General features: G+C 53.3%; 1 protein-coding gene across 3 annotated transcripts in view; it reads right to left on the minus strand.

Moving 5' to 3' along the window:
• Positions 1–19,758, minus strand: part of SDK2 (sidekick cell adhesion molecule 2) — a 264,077-nt gene that overhangs the window by 101,051 nt on the left and 143,268 nt on the right. For all 3 annotated transcript variants that reach the window (XM_060290211.1, XM_030838094.2, XM_030838093.2), the window contains exon 3: positions 8,252–8,358. In XM_060290211.1, the coding sequence (XP_060146194.1) occupies positions 8,252–8,358 (107 nt within the window). The remainder of the gene's footprint in view (positions 1–8,251; positions 8,359–19,758) is intronic.

Raw genomic sequence — 19,758 nt, forward strand, 5'->3', positions numbered from 1 at the left:
CTCACACAGACAAAGGAACAGCTCTTGTGCAGAGGAACTGAGGTCCCAGAGAATGGCCTGCATCAACATTGGACATGTGAGTGAACATGTGAGCCCTCAGATAATTTCAGCCCCCAGCCTTTGGGTCTTCTAGTTGAGACCTCAGTCATCAAAGAGCAGAGACCAGCTGTTCCCACCGTGCTTGGTCCAGACTCACAGAATCTGTGAGCATGATAAATGACTGTGGTGCACCATGATGTTTGGGGGTAATTTGTTATGTAGCCATAGAAACAGGAAGAGTATAGTCAAGTGCTAAAAACTGTGTCTAATATTTATAGTATTAAAATACTGGAATCCTATACATTTTTCACAGTTTAAACATCAACCTCTTCAACAAAGATTATCGCATGCCACCCAGATAGTCACTGACCCTACGTCAGGTTTCCTTCTAGGTGGACTTCACACAGCTTGTCTCATTTCATCCGCATAATGACACGACAAAGCTCAACTTTCCTAAATACACATTTTTAAATTGTTTACTAATTTCTGTTACTTGGCTCTGTCTATAAAAAAATTGCATCAATAAATCACATTGATTTCAGTTCTTACAATAATTTTATCTATTTAAAAAACTTTTCACAGAGCTCTGAAGATATATTTGAACAATTTAAAGCAATTTCATGGTAATCGTGTTTTTCCTCCTCTCTCGGGTTTTATTAGCTCCATTTCATCAGTGAGGAAATTAAAACTCATGGAGATAGAGTGGCTTATCCAACGTGTGCAGTTAGGGCTGGGCCGGCCAGCAGTTAGGGCTGGGCCAGCCAGCAGTTAGGGCTGGGCCGGCCAGCGTTCAAACCCGGCTCTCCCTTTGCATTTCCTCCTCGCCTCTTCCATGACTCATCCCCTGCGTTAAAATTCTTCATGCACATTCTTTATCTCTTTCTACTACATTGAAAGCTTCAAGAGGCAGTTCTATTCAATTACATTCATGAGCAAATCCTTATAAGACATCAGGCCCCCTCCTCTGCACACAGTAGGTTCTCTCTAAACTCACCCAATGCCGTCATGCAATGACTCTTATATTGAGTCCCTACTATGGGTCAGACAGGCTCTGCAGAAGGTGCTGAAGAAAGACCCAGTCCCTGTCCTTGTGGAGCTTATGGTCTGGTTAGGGGAACAGGCATAAGAAAACCAACCCAACGAAATTCAGGGACATATTGTGACAAGTGTTAGGAAGAAGGAACAGGTTTTTTTTTTTTTTTAATGAGAGGCGACATGAAGGGAACCTACTTTAGACTGGGAGGTGAGGCTTTTTTTAAGCAGAGACATAAATAAAGGGTAGGTGTCAGCCATGTGTGTGTGTGTGTGTGTGTGTGTGTGTGTTGGGGGTGGGGTGGGTGTGGTAATAGTCCAGAGGAAAGAGAGTATGCGAAGGCTAAGAGGTAGGAGAGAAGTGCTAGTTTGAGGCAATTTAAAAATGCCAATAGGGCGGGTGGTGGGTTTGTTCAGTGGACGGATGAATGAAGAGATGGATGGATAGATGGGTAATTGGATGAGGGCAGGGATGGATGGATGGACGAACGGATGGAGAGAAGGAGGCATGGTGGATGGAGGGATGGATGACTGTATATATGTATATATGGCAGGATGGATAGATGAAGGAAGGGCACACCTGGCCTTGTCCAAGTTTTGCAGTTGATGCTCTCATTCACGCTTCCATCCCACAGTCTCCCCTCCCTATGGCTCTTAGGCCCCCAGAACCCTCCCAATTCTCTCTACTCCACTTTGCCGAATGGGCCTCCTAGGTCAGGGAGCCCCTTGCCTCTGCTCAGGGGGCCCAGCGCACAGGCGCGTATGTCCTGAACACCAGCTGCAAGGGTGGTGCTAAGAAGAAGTCTGCTCAGCCAGCCAGCGCAGGAGAAAGGCTAGAGGGAAGTGCACACTGATGGGGCTGGGGATCCAGGATCTCCCAGGAAAACTCACTCCGCTAAGAACAGTCTCATGTGGCTCTTCTAGCACATGTGGCTGAGAGAATCTCTAGAGGAGGCACTAAAGGTGGAACTGCTGGGTTGTAGGTTGTGCAAATGTTAATCTTATGAGGTAATGCCAAGCTGTTTTCCTGATATGCACCAAGTTGCTAATTCACACGCCCACCAGCAGTGGTGGGACTTCGTATTAACACCTTGTCTTGCTAGACTCCGGTTTTTGCAGTGGGATGGTACCTCACTGTGGTTGTGTTGGTTTCTTATGAAGATACTGTTTCTCCCTCCAATCAGTTGTATCGTGCCTCTGCCTCTAACCATCCGTGACTTCCACTGCATCCTGAGTCACACTGAACCGCCCGATCGCATCTTAGAATGTCACCATCTGTCCCCAGTGCCTCACCTCCTCCGCCACATCTCCTTCCACATCTCCATTCTACGTTCAATAGACACACTCAGGTTGAGGATTAAGAAAAACGGGCCCATTGGTGGCACTCTGGACACGAACTCCAGCCCACGTGACAATGGGTCTGATGCCCTCAGCTCTCCTTTTGTACAGGTGGCTGCCAAGCTGCCCAGTAGAACGGGGGGCAGGCCAGGCTCCCCAGTGGAGCAGGGGCTCTTGGCCCTCTGAAGTGTGGGTGGGCTTACTGCTGGGGCTGGGGGTTCCAAGTCTGAGCCATCCGCCCACCTGGTGAGGGCTGGGATGCGGTCAGGGATGTTGCTCAGGCGAGGAGGACAAAGAGGTGCCCACAGGATCCGGATGCCGACTCCGGAAGGTGTGCCCAACCCTCTCAGCCATTTAGTCCACATGTCAGAAATTTATGGCGACTTCGTAACAACAGAGACTCGAGGTGGGGTCAGGAAGGGAGCTGGGGAGGTGGGTGAGTATTTTACTGACTTCCCTTAATTGCTGTAATTAAAAACATGTAAAGAGGGGACTTCCCTGGTGGCGCAGTGGTTAAGAATCCACCTGCCAATGCCGGGGACACGGGTTCGAGCCCTGGTCTGGGAAGATCCCACATGCCGCAGAGCAACTAAGCCCGTGCGCCACAACTACTTAGCGTGCGCTCTAGAGCCAATGAGCCACAACTACTGAGCCTGCGTGCCACAACTACTGAAGCCCACGTGCCTGGAGCCCATGCTCCGCAACAAGAGAAGCCACCACAATGAGAAGCCCGCGCACCGCGACAAAGAGTAGCCCCCACTCGCCACAACTAGAGAAAGGCCGCACGCAGCAACGAAGACCCAACGCAGCCAAAAATAAATAAATAAACTTATTAAAATAAAAAAGCACGTAAAGAATCTTTTTGGAATGACTTCGCTATTATCATTAGTGGTTAGCACAGCTGCCTTATTAATTTCTCATTAGAACCCAATTAGAACCCAATTCACAGCCCCTCTTCGGGAAGGGGGATGAGAGCCAGGGGTGGGGCCTGCCTGGCCCGGCCTGATCCAGTCCCTGTGGAACCGGCTGCTTGAAACCCCAGGACAAAACCCTCCCACCCCGGGAAGCAGAAACAGCCAAGGAGGGAAGGTGAGGGGTTTGGAGAAGCAGCCGTACCCCATCCATCCTCAGAACAGTGAGCATCTGTGTGTCTGTGTAAAAGAAACAGACGGAGGGACAGACAGACGCAGGAGGTCTTCGGGGCACAAATCTGGGAGAGGCCCAGGACCGGGATGGGTGAGGAAGGTGAAAGATTTAAGGAGGTACCCACCGTCAGGGTCCTGCAGGTGCACGGTGAGTCCCATGAGAGGGAGTGCCTCCTTAAATTCTGCGTCCTCCTTGCCTCACTTGCCTCACCCTAGCCCCAGCCCTGGAGAGCAGAGGTGGCGGCTAGGACCATACCTCCGAAGGTAGGATGAGAGAGGTTGCGAATGTTTATTCCAGGACGCCTTCCCTGGTTGGCCTGGCGGAGAGAAGACGTGTACACTCTGCCACCCCGAGCGTTCCCTGGGCTGGGCACCATTTCTGATGGTTCGTGTGCACTGACTGATTACGTACTGTGACCACCCGGCCAGGTAGGTACTAATGTTAACATTCCTTTTTACACATGAGGAAGCAAAAGCACACAGAAGTTAAGTAATTTGCCCAAGGTCACACAGCTAGGGAGAGGCGAGGGGGATGTGAACTCAGGGTCCATGGCTGGGTCCATGGCCCCACTCTACAGCTGCTGGTGGCAAGGCAGGAGAAAGGAGATGGTAGAAATCCTGGCTGTGGGAACTTGGGTTGTCCTCTGACCTTTCTTTTAAGAGCTCCTGTCTTTTTTTTTGGGGCAGTACCACGAGGCACGTGGGATCTTAGTTCCCATACCAGGGATCGAACCTGCACCCCCTGCAGCGGAAGCACAGAGCCTTAACCACTGGACCGCCAGGGAAGTCCCTCCTCTGACCTTTCTGAGCCGCAACTTCCCCATCTCAAGATGTGGCTCCCTAGACATGCCTTCCTACCTCTGAGGCCTGTCCTAGGGACCCACGGAGGAAAGAGTGCACTTCTGCACAATTTCACCGGAGAGCAGAGTGCTGTGGAGGCTCTGCTGCGTCTCCCTAGCATCTCCTTAGGGACGCGGGTGTCCAGCTTGGACCTGTGATTGTGACTGTTCTGAAGGCTCTTGGGCTCGTGCACATCTTTTCAGGGAAACAGAAGCCGTGCTTCCTTCTCTATCTGCACCCCGGCCCCCTACTCCCCAGGTGTCCGGAGCCCTAAACTAGTCGCCGACTAGACTGGGGCCAGAATCCACGGTTTCTCCCTCGCGTCCTCCCAAGGGTCGTGCCCTGGCACACAAAGAACCCGGGAAGCTAGCTGTAAGCATTTTTCATCTGCTCATTCCTGCTGAGAGCAGAGAAAAGGGGTGACGACGGGTCAAGGCCACCTGGTGGCGTGAGATGGCCTTCAGCCTAGGTGGGGGCCGCATCTACTCACAGGGCTGTCTGGGCACGAATTCTTACAGTCCAGGGGTGTCCCTCTGATTCCCTTTGCCCCCTGGCCCCAGCAGCAACTGGCCTCCCCGCAACTGGACCCCATTTTGATGTCTCTCTTCTCGCCCTCAGGCAGCAGTGTGGGGAGGCGTGGGCTCAGGTCATGGCTTCGGCTCCTGCCTCTGGTGCTTCCTAACTGTGACTCTGGCGAGTCCCCTCAGCCACACCGAGCCTCGGTTTTCTCATCTGTAAATGGGGATGGGGGCTTCCACTCTGCAGGCTGGGATGAGGTGGGGATGGGGGAAGGGGAGCGAGTTTCCCTTCTCTCCCACTGTGGCCACCAGGGCTGAGCGAAACCTCCATCTGTTAGGATGAGCGCTTTTCTCAGCTGTCAGATGGAAGTTTCTAGGGCTCCCCTAACTCTTTTGCTTTAGGGCCCAAAGGGCTGCACTGGGCGCTCTCTGCTTGATGACGCCTGGAGGACACAGCTTCAGGCTTGCAAAGCGGCCCGGGGCAGATGAGGCTGGGGTCTCGGCACCGGCCCCTGGGTACCAGCTCAGGGAGCTGCACCTGGTGGTCAGGAAGGGCTGAACCTGGGTCTCCCCACACCGCCCCTTTGGCCCCTTCGAGGTGCCCCGTGCTCTCTGCCAGGGGCCTGTAACCACATCTGCACAGCTCAGCAGCAGCAACGCCATGTAGCCTGGTGGCCACATGGTGACAAGCGTGGTTGTGACTGTGTCCAGAAGGTGCCTGGAGCCCAGGGTGACAGGTAGCTCTGAGCAGCAGGGCAGGGCTGCCCCTGTGAGAGGTGGTGGAGGGGAAGGGGCCGGGCTGGCCGATGGCCCAGGGGACAGTGGCAGCTCCCTGCTCTGCATCTGGCCAGGACAACTTTCGCTGGAAGCCATTCCATTCTGTGGGCTGTTTCTTCCTTCTTTAGAATGATAATATAGAATATTCATTGTAGCATTTACTCTCACTGAATCAAAGTGTGTTATCTGTAGGCACTGGCTAGGTGCATTGGTGGATACGAGCTCAAGGAAGGGCAAAGCCTAGGGGGAGGTAGCACTAGATGCACATTACAGATGAGGAACCTGAGCTGGGTGAGGCTCAGAGAGGGTCAGTCACTTCCCTGGAGCCACACAGTGACTGAGGGCAGAGTTACGATTCGAATGTGGTCCGTCCAACACGAAAGCCTAACCTCTTCATCAACTGTGCTGCCAGTCATGGTGATGGGCACCCCACAGCCTGCCAACACTGACTGGATCTCAGCACTGCAGAGTCCCAGGCTCCCTCATGGGTTTGGGCCAGGCCCCCTGCATGTCACCGCTACCTGGGGTCATTCCGGCCAGCATCACCTGGAGTGGTCCAGGACCCTCAGGACCCAGAGAGCCCATAGTGTGTGTGTGTGTGTGTGTGTGTGTGTGTACGTTGGGGGGGGACCCCGCCTCGAGGGTCTGTGACTGGGCAGACAGTTAGGGTGTTGGCTAGCTCGAGTCTCTGCCATCTGCTTTTCACCCCCAGGTCGGTCTGAGCCCTTCTCTGCCACGTGCAGGGAATACCAGGGACACCTGAGTCCTTCACAAAGGCCTCTGCTCTCCATCAGTGCACAGGCTCGCTTGCTTTGCACATGGGCCTGGTCACAACCCATCCCTCTGCTTGGGGGCAGGAGGGTACCTTCGGGTCTGGGGACAGGATCCGGCTTCCAGGGAGCATCTTCATGTGAAAAGAAAGATGCTGATGGTGGGAGAGGGGTCAGGGGGCTGAGTCCTGGGTCCTGGGTCCCTACCACAGCCAAGGAAAGAAACATCTCAGCCACACAGACGCTGCTTCTCTCCCTTTCTCTTTCTGATCGGCGGAGCCAGCCCAGGGGAGACTCATGCCATCTCTGCGACTTTCAACTCCAGAAAGTTCTATTGTCTCCTGTGAGCGAAGGCTTTGGAACAGACACTCGCCTGCTTCCCCCGACAGCCTGGACTGATCGCTGTCCTGAAAGGTATTTTCAACTGCACACACACACACGTTCTCACGTGCACACAGGTGAACAAAGACGCCGACCAATCCAGACACACACATTTGCACAAACACATGCCTGAACCCACACCCACCCTGGAGTGCACACAGACACACGCATGAGCAGTCTCTCTGCAGGCTGACCCACGACTACCCCTGCACTGCTGGACTCTGGGCACCGGCTAAACGGAGCTCTGTGGGAGCTCTCCAGCTGGCTGCCAGCGGCCCTGATCCATCATTTTAATTCGGGGCTTTTCCACTCCTCTGAGTGAGCTGAGTTGCCTTTAGTGCTGATGTATGGGACAATCAGTCCTCCACTTCTGATTACGGTTGTTTTCCATAATTATTATGAACACTCTTTGCCCTCACTTGAGGTTTTCTTCTCGATTTCTCTCCCTCACTTCTCTCCAAGTAGCAAGCTCTCTCCTGCGCTAAATCTGACTCAAGCCCCAGTGGGCCCCAGATGAGAGGGTGTCCTTTTTTTTAAAAAAAGCTTCAGGGCTCATTAAGGCGTTCCACACTCCCGTGGCCCACGGTGCCACCTTGGACCTCTCCCCCTAAAAATCCCAGAACGAAACAGCCCATAATGAGGCTCATTTCGGCTCATTTCTAAGGCAGCTATCTTAGAATGGGGGGCAGGTCTGGGAAGGGGATACTGAGTCACAGGGGGAGGGGGTGGATTGGTGCGCTGGTCCCTGAGATGCCCTTGCGTTCTCCTGAGTCTTCCCTCTTGTCCTCCATCTGAGGGAGCCCTTTGGGGCTTGGTGGCAGTGGAGGAAGTCTGTTACCCCAAAGGCTCGGCGAGGGTCTGTTACCTTACCCTCTGCTTGCCTGGTCCTTTCAGGAACCCTGACTCATCAGGTCCCCTCTCCCTCTTAGAGCTATGGTACCCACACCAGCCATCTCCCAATGCCTCCTGAGACCGTGGGGACCCCCAAGCTGTTACTGCTCCAGGGCTGAGCAAGCTGGAGGATGGAAAAGTTAGGGTCATGGGGGGGCCCCGGGAAGTCTGCCATTACGAAGATCCCCCAAGTTGGCGGCCAAACCCAGAGGAGTCCCTTGAAGCAGGTGACAGGGCCTCCTTTTCAAAGCAGAAGCAGCTGGTCCCATCCAGAGAGTGCTGAACTCAGAGCCAGCAGATGTGTGTCACGTGTCAGCCGTGTGGCTGTGAGAGCTCTTGCCCCCTCTCTGGGCCTTGGTTCCCAGATGGCGGGAAGGGCCACCATTAGCACCCAGTGAGCGTGGAAAGCCACAGCTGGGACCTGGCTCTGCCCAGCGTGTGGCCGATGGGTGACGACTCTGCAGATCCTCTCGCGCTTCACGGCCTCCCCCCACCCGCCCCAAGTCCGCGTTGTACTCACAGGCCACCTGGACCTCGGTTTGCCGCTGCAGCAGAGCGCCCATCCGGTTACGCACGATGCAGCGGTAGAAGCCGGCGTGGGTGCGGTCCAGGCTGGTGATCATGTACCTGGGGGCAGACGAGACAGCCAGTGAGCAAGTCGGGCAGCTCCAGGGATGCAGAGGTCAAACCAGGGTCAGAGGGCAGAGGTCGCCACATCACCCTCTTCCATAATGAAAGGTGCCAGGCAGCCCCTGGCTCTACCATGGGGGTCACAGAAGGGTCCTTATTAATAAGAGGTCCCTCCCAAAGGCTTTTGCTCAGCTGCCCAGGAGGGAGCCTGCACTTTCCCAAGGACGGGAGATGCTGTGCCTGAGCCCTTGACTGTGGCCGTGACCAGGCCTCCCAGGACTGTTTTGGGTCTGTTGGAGGCTACTGTCCTCCCCTGCCTGTGACCTGCATGACTGAGAAAGGTGGGGGCATTTTCTTTAGCCGGGACCAGGGACACGCCATAAATGTTAACTTAAATAGATGTAGGTTTGTTACAAAGCAGAAACTAACACACCATTGTAAAGCAATTATACGCCAATAAAGATGTTAAAATAAATAAATAAATAAATAAATGAATGGAGGCAGGGAAATTTACGTTTTCCCAAACGCTTTGCATCATTCCATGCTTAGAGTTGCAGACAGCTCCACTGAAGCTCTGTGAAGGGAAAGGGCAACGCCGTCTGGGCAGGGCAAGTTGGCTTTCTGTCCGCGTGGGCCCTGGGGCCAGAATGCGTGAATCCATTTGCTTTGGGAGTACATCACTGGCCCGAGTGCTGCAGGATCTGGTGTTGGGGGGAGGGCGGGGGGAGAGCAGGTGTGTGGGGCGCTAACCTGGCTGGGAGGAAAGGAGGAGGCCAGGCAGGTCAGTGCAAGGAACTTCTGGCAGCGAGACACGGCAGGTGATGGGTGCTCTCTGGTATGGAGGGGGCTAGTTCCCCTAGCACCCATCTCGTGATCACCTTTCTGATCCTCGGGCAGTGAATGGCCCGGCAGGGACCTCTGAGGATCCAGGGGCTTGTGCCTAGGAGACCTCCCCTGCCCTTGGGTGTCCTAGGTTTTGCCAGCTGACTTGGTGAACTAGCTTACTGCCACCTGCTCCCAGGCTATGCCAACCCTGGGACAGAGCAACCTCATCTGTAGGATTTGCCAAGTTTTCTTTTAACGTGAGTTCTAGACAGTGTCCATCAGCATCTCAGAATGAGGAAACAACTACCACTTTCTGAGCACCACCCATGCTTCAGACGCTGTATTCAGTACTTTTCATTCATTTCTTTTCTTTTCTTTTTTTTTTGGCTGTGCCACGTGGCTTGTGGGATCTCAGTTCTCTGACCAGGGATCGAACCTGGGCCCCTGGCAGTGAAAGCGCTGAGTCTTAACCACTGCACCACCAGGGAATTCCCGTCATTCCTTTCTTTATTTCACACAGCAGTTCCCAGACTACTGGATATCATGGACCAGTAACACTTAAAAAAATGGGGCCAGACATAAGATTGTCTTACTTACGGCCAAGTAAGACCATTAAGACCAATCGACCAAAAAGCAAACTGGGAAACAAGCAACCAATAAAACTCAAAAAAGATACAGGCATGGAGAGAAAAAGGAACAGAAATGGTCAGTATTTTATCTAAAAAGGACATTTTTGAGATCACAAAAAAAGACATGTAACCTCAGCATCAAAGCAATTTTAACACATTTTTAACTGAAATTTTATGCCGCGTCCACGACACTAGCTTCCCTTTTCTCATTTGATGTGGACACGTGCAAAATGTCGTGGGTCTGAATTGGAGTCTTTCGCCTAATCTCCCTGCTAATGCTATGGAGGCAATACTTTTATTAGCTCCCCCTGCCCATTTTAGAGGTGAGGAAATTGAGGTTCAGAAATATCCCATCATTGGCCTGTGGTCTCACAGGCAGTAAGAGGCAGGGCCAGGGTCCCAAAGAACCTTTCGGACTCCAAGGCCAGCTGCTAACCTGTTCAACACGGACATCCTACCCCAAAGGGCCCCACCTTCCATCCTGGGACTGCACGAGCCCCAGACTCACGGGTGGCTGTGTGCCAAGCCTGCTCTGGCTCTGCATTAATATCCAGAACCTTCTGGCTGTCCAATCTCTTATCTCTGCCACCGGCTGCAGCTCTTATCTGTCCTTCGTTACTATGCACGGCGTGATGATGGGGAGATAGCGGGTACCCAGGCTCTGGCAAATTTCCTATTCTCCCTCTATTCTGTCCTCAAGTCCATCACAGGCTCTCTTGCCTCTGCCCCATCACTCCCTGGGGGAGGGGGGGGGACAGCTTTGGGTAAACTGTTTGGGTCTTAAAAGTGATGGGGTGACCCAAGAGGAAGATGGAAGGAGAGATTGGCTGGAAAAGCTCTCTATCTTTGAAAATGGAATCAGATGTTATTAAAAAGCATCAGGGAGAGGAAAATGAACAGCTATGGCCAAACACAAAAGATGCTCGGCCTCTGTCACAGTGAAAGAAAGTCCAATGAAAAAACAAGACAATATGCACATATCAGATTGCCAAAAATTTTCTTGTATGATTACACCCACGGCAAGAGTGAGGGGGTAGGGAGGCTGACCTCAGATCGGCCGATGAAAGTGCAAATTGGTCCAGCCTTTGGGGCAGAATCGATCAAAGTAAGAATATTCCAGTCTTTTGACCCAGAGGCTGTACTCCAGGGAGCTGGTCTTTCAGATGTACTTGCAAAAATGTGACAAAAGGGCTTCCCTGGTGGCGCAGTGGTTGAGAGTCCGCCTGCCGATGCAGGGGACACGGGTTCGTGCCCCAGTCCGGGAAGATCCCACACGCCGCGGAGCGGCTGGGCCCGTGAGCCATGGCCACTGAGCCTGCGTGTCCGGAGCCTGTGCTCCACAACGGGAGGGGCCACAACAGTGAGAGGCCTGCGTACCGCAAAAAAAAAAAAAGTGACAAAAAACAAGTATGAGGATGTTCACTGTGGCTTTGCTTGTAATGACAGAGACAAACGAACAAAAACCAGAAGCAGGCATCAAAACTGTTCTGTCTCATCCATCAGAAATGGAACTGAATCGACTCATGATGCTGTAGTCACAGAACGAACGAAGAACACCTGTATGGGATGAGACAGTCTCCAAGATGCACAAAGCATGGGAAGGAAGTCGAAGCTGGAGACGGCGATGTTTATGGAAATTAAAAACACGAGAAATAAGCTAAATAGTGTCACAGCTGAGTGTTAGGGACACGAGAGATACTGTATTCTTATCACTTGATAAGTTGTTGTTTATTGATACGGGCTACCAAGCCCTTAGTCTAATGTTTAGGATCATGCAAATGGACCCAATCAAAAGAATTTTGAGTTTGTGAGCCAAAAAAAAAAAAAAAAAAAAATAGTCAAAGAACAGTGTGTTATGATACCATGCAGGTAAACTGGAATAGTACATATTTGTATATATCTGCACACGCATAACCATATATACCCTCTAGCATGGACATAAAATGTTTTCGGGATGGATACTCCAAAACACGTGATCTGCCTTTTGGGAGAGGTATTAGGAACGCAGAAGGAGGGAAACGTCTACTTTTCGATTTTATGTCTTTCTACGCCATCAGAATGTTCTTTATCGTATGCATATGTTGTTTTTATTTTAAAAATAAAATTTAAAAATGCACTTTGAGCATATAACGTCAGGATATGTTACAAAAAAGACACCAGGGACTCTCTAGATCTGGGTTTGTTTGCTGATGTCAGCGATGTGTGGTGAAATTTCAACTTTAATAAAAGTTGATTTCTGCAGAAAGCTCTAGATCATTTGCTTCAGCCAGGAAGCCCCAGGCCCCATCTGGGGCCCCGAGGAAGGCCAGCCGGGTGCAGGTCTGCCCCACCCTGAGGTCAGTAGAGGAGGCCTGGCTCTGGGCCTCCCCTCGGCCCCCACTGTGGGGAGGTGGGCATCCTTGGCCGGGCAGAGAGCAGGGTGCAGCCCCCCTCCCCGGGCTGTCTCTGGCGTTCCCCTCCCTGCCTGGGAGCACTATTTTTGGCTTGTAGGCAACTGTTATCTGAAGTAGCCCTTCTGCCCACCGCCTTTCCTACCAGGGAAACCCGCTTCGCTCCACCCAGATCGCCTCGCAGGCGGGTGGAAGAGGCAGCTGGCCAGCATCTCAGTTTGCAAATCCAGCGCAGCCAGCGCTGTGAGCATGCAAGCATCTGAGATAATGACAGTGACAGCTCAGTATCCCCCCCAGTGCTCCCTCCTGGGCCCTCAGGACGCACTTAGCCTACAGCTCTATCTGTCCCACCCACCTGTGGCTGCTGGCCTGGCAGGAAACTGGATGAGCCCAGCCCTGTCCAGGTCCCTTCCAGAGGCAGGGGGATGGCTGAAATGCCCTGTGCAGGAGGGTGCACTTGTGATCGCCCAAGACAGAGCCTGGCACTGGAGAGTGTGCTGAGGCTTCTGATGTAGGGAAAATTAAGCTTGATTTTCGCTTCTGCACTTTCTTAGGAGTGTGGCTTGGTCAAGTTATAGAACCTTGCAAGCCTCAGTCTTCTCATCTGTAAAATGGGGACAATAATGGCCACCTTTTTAAAAAATTGAAGTATAGTGGATATACCATATTATATAAATGACAGGTGTACAATATAGTGATTCACAATTTTTAAAGGTTATACTCCATTTACAGTTATTATAAAATATTGGCTATATCCCCCATGTTGTACAATATATCCTTGTAGCTTATTTCTCACCTAATAGTTTGTACCTCTCGCTTCTCTACCCCTATACTGACCCTCCCCCCTTCCCTCTCCCACGGGCAACTGTTTTGTATAGCTGTGAGTCTGTTTCTTTTTTGTTATATTCACTAGTTTTGTTATATTCACTATTTTTTAGATTCCACATATAAGTGATGTCATACAGTATTTGTCTTTCTCTGACTTTACTTAGTATAATGCACTCCAAGTCCATCCATGTTGCTGCAAATGGCAAAATTTCACTCTTTTTTATGGCTGAGTAGTATTCCATTGTGTATATATATATGTGTATATATATGTGTGTGTGTATATATATATATATATATATATATATATATATATATACCACATCTTCTTTATCCATTCATCTATTGACGGACACTTAGGTTGTTTCTATAATGGATGTCTGGGCTGTAAGTCCTGGACTTAAGTCCTGGCACATGGCAGGTGCTGCACAAATGCTTGTCACACGAGGGAGCAAATATATGAGTCACTGGCGGGGAGTGGAAGGTAGTGGGGTGAGGTCGGGAGGATCAGAGAGGAAGATGAAGGGGGCGAGCAGGACCCTGTTCCCACCCACGTGAGGATGCGGTAAGGGCTCCATTCCAAGCATCAGGGGACCACAGGTTCCCTGGCAAATTCTCCGGCTTCCCCGTGGACACGTCCCAGCCACCCACGAAGGATCTGCCACACCCGTCGGTTTCCTCATCCTTCTTCCTGGGCTGCCCCCTTGGCCTCTTGGTCCCAGGGAAACTCTCTTCACCAGCCTGACCTCCTAACCTCTCCGTCACCTGTTTGTACCCTCGTCCTGGCTGACCTGCCATCTCGTTCTCCATCCAATGAAGAACAGGCGCAGGGGCGTGGCTCCAGGAGATGGGAACACCTGGATTCACCTGTCTCTAGATCCCCCGCAAAGGACCGCTGATTTACTGATTTATTATAGGAAAGATATTCCTGGAACTCAAAATTCAAAGAATAAAAGAAGAAGTACACAGTACAAATCTCTTCCATCCCTGTCCCACAGCTGCCTGGTCATTCCCAGCTCCCAACACACACACACACACACACACACACACACACACACACACGGAGGAAACCACTGTTAGTTTCTTGAGTATCTTTTCAGAATTCTTAGGCGAACGCAAGCAAGTGTAAATTCATAAGGTGAAGAATCTCCTGGACGGAAGAAGCTTGGCTTTCCCCCAGTCAGAGGGAGCAGGTGGTGGAGAGAGAGCCTTGGGGGCCAGGGTAGAAAGAAAGGGAGACACACGAGAACCCACACTGTCTGCTTTGCTCATCACAGGGGCCCTGATTTAACCTGCAGGACCCCGGTGGCACAGTCCCCTCCTCCGAGATGAAGGGCTGGGCTCAGGGTGGGGGGCGCATGACAACAATGCCGGTAGGAGCCGGGACAGATAACTGGATTTTTAGAGACACAAGACGCACAGGGGAGAAAACAACTGCCTAATAAACGTGGCGTCTTCAGTGTACGAGGAAACGCACAACGCCCTTTTTGGTTCGAGTCCTTGAGTGTCACAGTTGATATTTAAAATGATTCTTACTCACGTTAAATAAGATATTTCAATTCCACAAAGCTGTCAGGAGCTGATGCGGACACCAGAACTAACAGGCACACTCTCCTCGTGTCGTCCTCGTTAATGAGTCAGACGCCAGAGATGCACATACGATGCTCATGGTGAGGGGGGAGCTGAGAGGGAAGGGTGCATGTGCGCATGGGCACACGTGTGTACTCCCACCCCTGTGCACACACATGCACATATTCATGCACACACAGCCCACACACATCTATGCACATATGTATGTGTACGCATACATGTGCAACCCATACCCACAAACTTACACACACACACGTGTGTACTCGTCACACCAATGTACTCATGTATACGCATGCACACGTACACACTCACCCGCGTGCACGCACACTCACGCAAGGCACACACGTGGGTATGCACATGCACACTCCTACAAGCCACGTATGCGTACTCCTGCATACACGTGTGCACACACCAACCCACATGAACACACACTCATTCACTCCTGCAAACACAGTCACACCTGTGCACAAGGGCAACAGGCCCAGGTGAACACACGTCCCTGGCCATGCCCATCCGAGGTCACCCAGGTGCACCCAGCCCAGTTCCAGGCCCCTCCCCACTCTTGCCCTCACACGGAGGCCACGGGCCGCAGACACTCATTTAGATGCACCCAGGAGAGCGACAGCCACTGCCAGGCAGGCACCCTCCCACCCAAGCCTCACCTTCTAGGGTCTCGGTGGCCCTCAGGACACAGATTTCTGAAACAGTGGCCCCCTGGCTTGTCCTCGGGCTTTTCTCTCCAAAGGCCCTGCATGGGGGAGGGGCGGCACTGAGGGCTGGGGGGAACAGAGCTCCTGCAGCCAGGCCCCCTCCCTGGGCTCTATGGCTGAGGCATGAACCCTCTGCCACCCACCCACCGGGCCTCCGCTCCTCAGTGACCTGTGCTCGGGGAGGGGGGGCAGCGGGGACCGCCCACAAGCACTGCCGTAGGTGTCCCCGCGGACGGCTGGGCAGCTGAGTGCAGGGGGCCCCGGCCTCCTCCCCTCTTCCCACGGGCTTCCAGGCAATGGCGAGGCACCAACTCCAGGACGTGTTTGTGCCCGTGTGTGTGTCTTCAGATGTGCCTCTGCCTACATCAGGGGTACAGCTGCCCCACGAACAGGCCACCGAGGTGCTGGCAGGCTGGACGTGCACCCTATCCTGTGGATTTGCTCTTGCAGAGATTCTTCAGGAAGGAAGACAAAACTCTGTCCAGGGTGATTTAAAGGGGAAAGTACATGTACCAGGTAATAATAATAATAACATACCATTACATAATTAACATAATTATTAGTAGTGTAAGAAATGTCCCTGTTCTGAGGGCTTTAACATGCATCCACTCAGTTAATCTCACAATACTGTAGGAGACTCATGCTAACAGAAACCTCAGTTTATAGATGAGAACACTGGGACTCAGAGTGATCAAGTAACTTGCCTCAGGTCACACAGCTAATAAGTACCTAGTAGCCTGGACAGTCCACACAAAGAGAAGACACATACCTGATAGCTTGGGGTCTCCTTGAAGAAGGGTCGTTTTGACCAGCTACACTCTCCCCCTCACACACACACAGGCCGTGGATGACAGAGGGAAGAGGGGTGTTTCTGAGAATTTAGTCTAGGGCCTGTTCAAGAGGACGCCATTGTTAAGAGTAACAACCTGGTGACAGCGGAGACCCAGGGGAGGGGCTTGGCTGCTCAGGGTAACTCTTTAGCGGGACTTTTGGCTTTGGAAGGTGGTCAGGTCTGAGAGGGCCCAGGACCGGAGCTAAACTGTTGTGTGTGATGGTCCCCGGAGTGCCGAGTCTTCCCTTGTCAGCAGCACTGAGGATCCTGAACTCATGGGGGTGGCGGAGGGGAGAGAGAAAGAAAGGGATGGAGGGAGGGAGAGAGAGACAGAGACAGAGACAGAGACAGAGAGACACACAGAGACAGGAAGGGGAGACAGAGAAACAGACAGAGAGGGAGAGAGACAGAGAGGAGAGAGAGGGGAAGGGCCCACCGCCCTGCACAGGGAGTAGATGGGGCCTGAGGACCGCAGGTCCCCCTGGGGGGCTGGCAGGGCAATTCAGGAACCCAGATGTCTGTTCTCTTTTAAGCCGTTTCCATCCTGGGTTGTAAGTCCCCTCCCACACCTTCAGTCAGAGTCCTTTCCACACACAACCGGCTTCTGCTAACGGGGCTTTGGGGATGGAAGGGAGCCGCCATGCTCCCGCTGGAGGAGGGGGTCCTGGGGGGCGCCCAGGAGCAGAGCGGGAGCTGGCGAGGTGGCAGGTGAGGCCCAGGACAGGTAAGACCGTCCTCAGAGTCCTGGGAAGGCAGGGGGCGCCCTGGGCTCTTCCCCACACAGCGTGCAGACATTTGTGTAGTAAAGAGGGAGGAGGCCCTTGGAAGCCGGCGGCGGGGTGCGGCGCTTGGGCACGCTGGGCGCCCCCCGCCCCTGGGAGGCTGCAGGGTGGGTGGAGGGCTGTACCGCAGTGGACGGAAGGGGGAGGAGCCCCTGCCTCTGATGACAGAACATGGGGGATAAAGTGATGCTGGGTCCAAGATGCGGGTCCACGCACCCCTCCTTTCTGCCTCAACTCACCCCCTCACCGGTGGACAGGGGTGGCGGGAACTTTTCGAGCGCTGGGTCCCCCCGGCCACAGTGCAGGGGACGAGCAGAGGCATAGGGGGCACAGGCCCTGCTCACACGCGCAGGGGTCTGCAGCAGCTGCAGCATCCAGGGGACAGCCGGGCATCGGGCTCGTAGAGACCCCACCCCCAGGGAGTACCAGGCTCCCCTTGGGCCCCAACTCTCCCAAACTCCCAGCAGTTTCTAATGAAGACAAGCCACTGTCACCTCTCCACGTGCCTCTCCTCAGCCCGCAGGGAACATCTCTGGTTTCAGCTCGCGTGTTGGGTCCAGGAAGCCTTCCTGAATCTCCTCTGGGCTACCCCAGGGTTGCCCCTGCCAGACCTGGTGCACGTGTCACGATTTAATGTTCTATGTACTTGTATGTGTGTCCCTGAGGCCAGGTCTCGTGTATTGGCATCACGCTCCTTGAGTGTCATTCCTAGAATAATATGTGCTTCAGTGAACACCCTCTGGATGAGTGAATGAAGCAGCCGGTACTGAAGGCCAGGTCCTGCCCCCCAAAGGCGTCCACATCCTACTTCCCAAAGCCTGGGAATATTTTACCTTGCAGGGTATGATGGTTGAATTGGGTGCCCCCAGAAGACGCGCTGAAGTCTAACCCCTAATACCTGCGAATGTTACCTTATTTAGAAATAGGGTCTTAGCAGATGTGATCAAGTTCAGATGAGGTCAGGAGGGTGGGCCTTGATCCGATATGAATGGTGTCCTTATAAGAAGAGACACAGACACACAGGGAGAAGGCCATGCGGTGACAGAGGCAGAGATTGGAGGGATGCAACCACAAGCCAAGGACGCCAGGATTACCGCAACACCAGAAGCTGGAAGAGAGGCGTGGACTGCATCTCCTCAGAGCCTTCAGAGGCAGCGATCGTGGCCGCATGAGCTTCCAGAAGGACCGCAGCCCTGCTGACACCTTACTCTTAGGACCTCTGAGCTTGAGAACTGTAAGAGAACTCATCTACGTTAAGTCACAAAGTTTGCAGTTATTTTTTACCGTGACAGGTCTCCTCCAGGTGGGGGATGGAGCGGGACCCAGGAAAAGTCTCTGTGACAGTGCGGGAGGGCTGAGTGGGTGGGGGATGAGGACGGATGTGGTCCATTCTCTGCGGACCACTGGAGGGCTGGGGCTGAGCTGAGCTGGACGCAGCACTGCCTGAGGGCGGCTGCTCCGGTGAGACACAGCCTGCGGGCTTGGACGGCCACCTTCTGATGGGCGGTTCGTTTCAGGAGAAGGGCCTCCCCTCCCTGCTGCCCCTGTGCTCCCCGCTCAGCTGGGAAAGCCACGAGGCTCTGACTGATCCCGGGGCCCCATAGTCAATGAGAGGGACGACCACTGACACCCAGACGGCCCTGGCTCAGATTGGGGGTGGGGGAGGGTGTCTGCCCGCCCTGTGACCTCTGGCCGGCTAACTGCCTTCAGTGAACAAGGAAAAGGACGTCACTAAGGATTTCCATCAGCCGGGAGATCCCAACACACCTTGGGTGAGACGACACGGAGGGGGAGGCCTGGGAGGAAGCTGAGGGGCCTGAAAGGGTCCCTCTGCACGGGCGGGGGGTGGGCGGACTGCCGCTGCTGGGGAGTAAGCAGGGTTCCTCCCTCTGATAACAACGGTCACAGCAGCATCGGGTTCTGAGCATACACTTGACAGCCGTTGTCTGGTTCGTTCCCCCATCTACTGAGGCAGAGGGCTGGGGGAGGGACTCCTATCCCATAGTAGCCGGGGACCAGGGCTCAGAAAGGTTGAGCAAGTTGCCTGAGGTCACCCAGCTTGAGGGCAGCAACTCGAGATTCAATTGCAGGCCCATCCGACCCCAAACATGTCCCCGCCCCCCACCCACCCGCTGGTCTGTCCAGGGGCTCAGCAGAGCTCTCTCCTCACACCCCAGAAACACATGCCTCACGGGCGCTGCCCAGACCTTGACCTGACCCAGGAGCGCCCTTCAGAGAGATTCGCCTGCTGCCTGAGAGGCCAGGGTAGTGAGGTCTGGGGATCATTTTGCAAAGTGGCAAGTGACACGGGACATCACATTTTATCACAGGGAGCAGAGAGGGATGAAGAGACAGAGAAGGCAACACTTGTCCAGGGCGCAATGAGTTAAAACTTACAGAGGTGTCCATTTGGATTTTTTTAAAAAAATGACTGGGAAGGAAGAAAGCCTGGGTTTGAGGTTAGTTTACAAAAATCATAAAGAAAATAAGACGGACAGAAGGGTGAGGGTGGACGTGTCACCTCCCGTTTTGCTCTCAATGATGCTCTAGAAACTTCCCCACTGCTCCCTGCTTTCTCCACCTCTGGGGGGCAGGACGGGGGGAAGCCCTTCCATCTGCTCTCCAGGCTTCAGGGCCCACAGGGCCGCTGTGTCCAGGCTCCTGGCACCTGGCTGAAATTCCACGTGATCCCTTTTCAAGCCATCAGAAAGAGAGCAAATTAAAACAAGGCAATAAAGAGCCTGCATGGAAGGTCGGCCTCATGGAGGCAAGATGCCTGTGCTTTGTGGCCTAATGGCTTTGCTCACTGCCCGC

This window comes from Globicephala melas, chromosome 20 (assembly GCF_963455315.2).
Source record: "Globicephala melas chromosome 20, mGloMel1.2, whole genome shotgun sequence".
NCBI classification, from domain to species: domain Eukaryota; kingdom Metazoa; phylum Chordata; class Mammalia; order Artiodactyla; family Delphinidae; genus Globicephala; species Globicephala melas.